The sequence below is a fragment of the Drosophila novamexicana genome, unplaced genomic scaffold (assembly GCF_003285875.2).
Source record: "Drosophila novamexicana strain 15010-1031.04,08,12 unplaced genomic scaffold, DnovRS2.1 tig00001151-arrow-arrow-pilon, whole genome shotgun sequence".
NCBI classification, from domain to species: domain Eukaryota; kingdom Metazoa; phylum Arthropoda; class Insecta; order Diptera; family Drosophilidae; genus Drosophila; species Drosophila novamexicana.
In genome coordinates this window covers 338,153-342,991 of record NW_020824842.1, presented here as the reverse complement: position 1 = coordinate 342,991, position 4,839 = coordinate 338,153, and the positions used below count along the sequence as shown (strand labels likewise).

The 4,839-nt window shown below is 42.1% G+C and overlaps 1 protein-coding gene across 1 annotated transcript; it reads right to left on the bottom strand.

Moving 5' to 3' along the window:
* Nucleotides 1-747: 747 nt before the first annotated feature.
* LOC115766462 (long-chain-fatty-acid--CoA ligase 3-like) lies at nucleotides 748-3,876 on the bottom strand. The gene is made up of 2 exons (XM_030710397.1): nucleotides 3,049-3,876; nucleotides 748-2,341 (listed from the first exon to the last, which is right to left on the bottom strand). Exons 1-2 carry the CDS (start codon nucleotides 3,833-3,835, stop codon nucleotides 999-1,001), a joined length of 2,130 nt encoding a protein of 709 aa, XP_030566257.1. The 5' UTR covers nucleotides 3,836-3,876; the 3' UTR covers nucleotides 748-998.
* Between the last annotated feature and the right edge of the window lie 963 nt (nucleotides 3,877-4,839).

Genomic DNA, 4,839 nt, shown 5'->3' with positions numbered 1-4,839 from the left:
CTGATGCGAAACGAGAGGAATCCCTAATTTAGCTTTGCAGACGAGTGAATGTAACTTTTTCACGAAATGTGCATCGCGTTGCAGAATGTCTTTAACATGCATTAGCATGAGAGTCGGTCTATATGTGTATTCTGCCAACTGCTTGTCTGTTTTTGTGCAAACTTGCCTCAGCTTTAGGGTATATATTTATTCACGAAATAAATATAGGACTCCGACCCCATAAAGTAGATGTATTCTTGACTGTCAACAGCTATGTAGATATAGCTGCCCGTATCTCAGTTTAAAGGCTAAAGTCATAAGACCTTCGTACTACTGTCAGAAACGGTCGGACCGGTACCCTATATCATATACCTGCCATTAATACGATCTTTTGAAAATGAAATGAAACACCATTTTCGAGATTTGTATGTTTGTCAAGCTTGACATGCTATGCTCCCCACATGTCAAGAAAAACCTTCTCAATATCGTACCATTATATCATATATAGAATCAGTCGAAAAAGTTTATATTTTTCACTTTATCTTGACTAAGGCCTGCGGGAAATATACGAACTACTTATATACGAACTACCAGCCGATAGTAAACTACGTTTTACGACTGTAGTGTCATATGGAAGTCTCAGTAGTTCAGGATATTATATGCTGAATTCGAATAAAATAAATATGGCCCAGCCAACTGCTGATCTCTCTGAAAGACTGACGTGAAGAATAGTAATTAATTAAACATGTATTGTGTGTGTGCGTGTGTGTGTATGTATTCGTATTTAAAGGTGCATTATACAATAAAATTAACAAAATTAAAGCTTGTTATATACATAAACTAAACTTGAAATGAGAGCAACTAAAATTAATTTCTAAATACTGAAAACTTTCTCTTTGCAGACTATTGTATGTGCTTAAGTGTGTGTGTGTGTATTAAAATGTAAATGTATCTGTGTGTGTGCGTGTGCGTGTGTTTTCTGCTACAACAATTTAATTTTAGGTCAGCACATGGTGCATTCATGAGGCATACATTCTATTGATATCCTTTTGGTATTTATCCTGGATATTCTTGCGCTTCAGCTTAAAGGCAGCCGTGACCAGACCCATGTCCGGAGACCAGACCTCATTGCAGAGGGTAACTGCCACGGGTACCTCGTACTTTTGCAACTTGCATTTGCGGGCATGCTCGCCGATTTCCTTGAGCATGGCATCTATCATTATAGGCGAGGAGCACAGCTCGTTGAAGGATTTGTTTGAGAGCCCAATTCGTGCGGCCAGCTGTGCGAGCTGGCTCTGATTGGGCACAATGAGGGCGACGGTGAATTGTTTTGTGGAATCCCCGTAGACGCAAATGTTCTCAATGACGCCGCAGGTCTTGAGCTCCGTTTCGACCTTGCCCAAGGAGACGTACTCGCCGGCCTGCAGCTTGACCAGATCCTTTTTGCGATCAATAATCTTGAGGACGCCGTCGGGATGGATTTCGCCAATGTCGCCAGTCTTGAACCAGCGTTGTCCGTCCTCCTCAAAAAAGTCTTCGCCGGCCTTGCTGGGCAGCTTATAATAGCCCTGGGAGACGCAATCGCCACCGATGAGCACCTCGCCCTGCGGATGGGGCTTATTGGTGACACGATAGTTGCCTTCCTCCCAGTTAACCAGGCGTATGTCGCAAATGGTCAGCGGTCCGCCAGTGCGACCATAGCTCATATCAAAATTGTCCATCACAGTGGCCGCGGATGTGGTCTCGGTCAGGCCATAACCCTGGATGAGATGCACACAGAGGCATGTCTTGATCTGTTCGTGTGTGTCGGCAGAGAGTGGAGCGCCGCCGGACATAATGAGGCGCACTTTGCCACCCATCAGCTGGGCCACTTTTTTGAAGAACAGCTTGTCAATTAGCGGCGTTTGAAAGCCACGGCGTATCCACTTGACCTTGTAATGGTAGACCAGCTGGAACAGCGCCTTCTTGATCGGCGAACTCAAGTTGATTTTGTCGTTGATGCCCTTCGAGACGCGATCCAGTATTAGAGGCACCGAGGTCATGCAAGTGGGCTTCAGCACGGAAGCATCGCCCAGGCAGCCGCGCTTGATCTTGCTGCTCGAATCAATTAGTGTTAGCGGCGTCGAGTAGCCAATCGAGATGCCAGTCATAAGGCAAACACTCTCCGCCAGCAGCTCGAATACGTGCGCCAAGGGCAAAAAACCGATGAGCACATCCTCCGGATATATGTTAACCATATCGCAAAAGCCCTTCATGGTCGCGATGCAGTTTTTGTGCGATAATATTACGCCCTTCGGGGTGCCCGTAGAACCAGACGTGTACATAATTATGGCAATGTCATCTGCCTTGGGTGGGACGCTCTCTGTGGAGGAAAGAATTCAGAATTTATCTGTTTTTGACAAGACTGTTTATAACGCATCCCTCTGCTTATACCCTTGCAGAAATTTATAGAATTGTGTCCAGATATACCCAGAATCACCTGCCCCATTTAAAAGATTACTACGGTGTCGTATTTCCGGCTGTCTCCTGATCCGTCATTTTAAAGCAGGGAATCGGTCGACTCCCGCCAATGTATCAAATATAATTATGCTGCCAACGCATTCCTATCAAGATCGAACTACTTTATCAAATAGCACCAATAGAAATAATTTATGTGATCACAATTATGTATGCCCTGCGATGTATCTTTTTTTATGTAGAACATTTCATCCTTTGCTCAACCCATTTTATTAATAAGTACACTTCCTAATCTTTTCCCTAACTCATGTGATTAACTCAATCTATATAGTTTTCGTTACTTTTTTATCCATATAATACATATCCCTTTATCTACATCGATACCTATCTATATATTATACATATATATTTTAATTTATCTATACTTTGTTTTTCTACATCTTTGTTCTTTAAACTACATAATTCCTATTTTATTTGTATAGTCATGCGGTTCAGTCAATTTATATATTTTTGGTTGCATACTTTCACATTATTTCTATTTCTTAACTATTTATCTTTACAACTAATCTATATGTGATCCGCACAGTTTGATATTTGCCATTTTAAACCTACCGCATTTGAGGTCACTGCCATTTTTGATGACCTTGGAGAAGGGCATTATCTTGACACACCCACATTCCTTAAGATCGGCTATGTCGGTCTTGTGCAGCTGGTCCTCCATGTAGATAATTGTGTTGACATTGGGGCATTTGTTGAGCAGCGTCCTGAACTTGGGCAGCAGGTCGTGGGAAGTGATGACGGTGGTCACTTCCGTTTCCGTGATGCAGTGGGCGATGCCATCGTCGCCCAGCGTGGCGTAGACGGTGACAATGGGCATAGACTGCTTGAAGCAGCCCTGGGCGGCGATCATCCACTCCTCGCGCGTCTCGGCGAAGATGACAATATTTTGGTGTGGCGACTGGCCCAGTGCCCGCAGTCCACGTCCAAAACTGGCCGCCAGGCGCTCGGCTTCGATGAAGCTTTTCCATTTGTATTCGCCCAAGTTGTATTTCTTGAAGATGCGTCCGTTTGGCTGCGGTTCGTCCTCCTCGCTGAGTATCTGGCGCGTGCCCAGGCAGCGCTTGCTCTGATACGTTTTGGCCACGTAAGTGAAGACCTTCTCCAGCGTATCAATGTTCTCCTGGAGCATCTTCACATGCACAGACCGTGGCGGCTCCGTTGTCCGATATGTTAGCTCAGTCTTCTCATTCTTAATGATCCTTGCCTTCATGCGCTTCGCTTCCTGTCCACGCTTCCACGGCGCCTGCAATACAAAATATACCGGAAGTGTTACAATGTCGATGATAAACATAAGCGCCTTGATGGCGACCACGGCGCACGGCACCCAGTATTTCAACATAATTTCATATTTTTTTTGTTTCTGACAGTTGTATATGATTCAACCTCGTGACCAGTTAACTTTGTTGCCAGTCTGCTCTATCGATACTTTGTTTACCTAGCAACTCCGTCAGCTAAAACAAAACAAGCCTGTAACTTTCAACCGCGGGGCAAACAATTCTCTTTTACCTCTCATTTCCATACATTGTTTGCAAACTTTGAGATTCACACCACATAAAAAACCAACGACCAAAATGTAAACAAAACTCAATCAGCTGTTCGCCTTATTTCCTATCGATAACCAAAAAACACTTTTTCGAGTAGAGCTTTGCAGCGCATCTTCACAGAGCCTCCCATTCTCGAGAGGAAAAACAGAAAAAAGCTGAAAACACTTGTCTTAGTTTGCTTACCTACAGAGTTTTTATCAGCGAATTTTAAATATTTTTCATGCTCCATAAGAATTTATAGCCCGATTTAAATTTAAGAGTTGACACATTTTTATTCACACTCATGGTCAAAATAATGAGTACAATAAGATATTTTGTTTGTTAGTTTTTTATAAAATATGTTATTGCTAAAACTCAAAGGAAAATATCTGAAGTAAATCCGGGAAAAACTCATATAATCAGGAATATAGATCAATATAATGCATGGTATTTTTGCTGGCTGAAGTAGGTTTTGGTTCCCTTTGATTGGAGCTATAAAGTTTAATAGAGATGCCTAAATACGTAAGCAGGAAAAGTCAAGCTTACATATAAACAAAGTTAAATTTAAAATATATTTTGAGCTGTGCGTTCATCTTCATCCCAAACTTGAAAAACCTCCTTTGCTGTCAGTGAATAATATTTTTCTTTCCCGAAATAAGGAAAGAAATCTGGAAAAGAAAGAAATCCGTGTAATTTCACATTCCTATTAATTTTTGTTATGCTTTGCAAGCAGAATAAAAATTTGAGTAAATACAAACGGCATGCGATTAACTAACAAATGATGTTCAATCTTACGCTCTAAACAAATAAACATATATTT

Coding starts and splice junctions, on each gene's coding strand:
- LOC115766462 (XM_030710397.1), bottom strand. CDS start 3,835: ATGTTGAAATACTGGGTGCCGTGCGCCGTGGTCGCCATCAAGGCGCTT. Junction 2,342..3,048: donor TGGCAGTGACCTCAAATGCG/GTAGGTTTAAAA, acceptor TTTCCTCCACAG/AGAGCGTCCCACCCAAGGCA.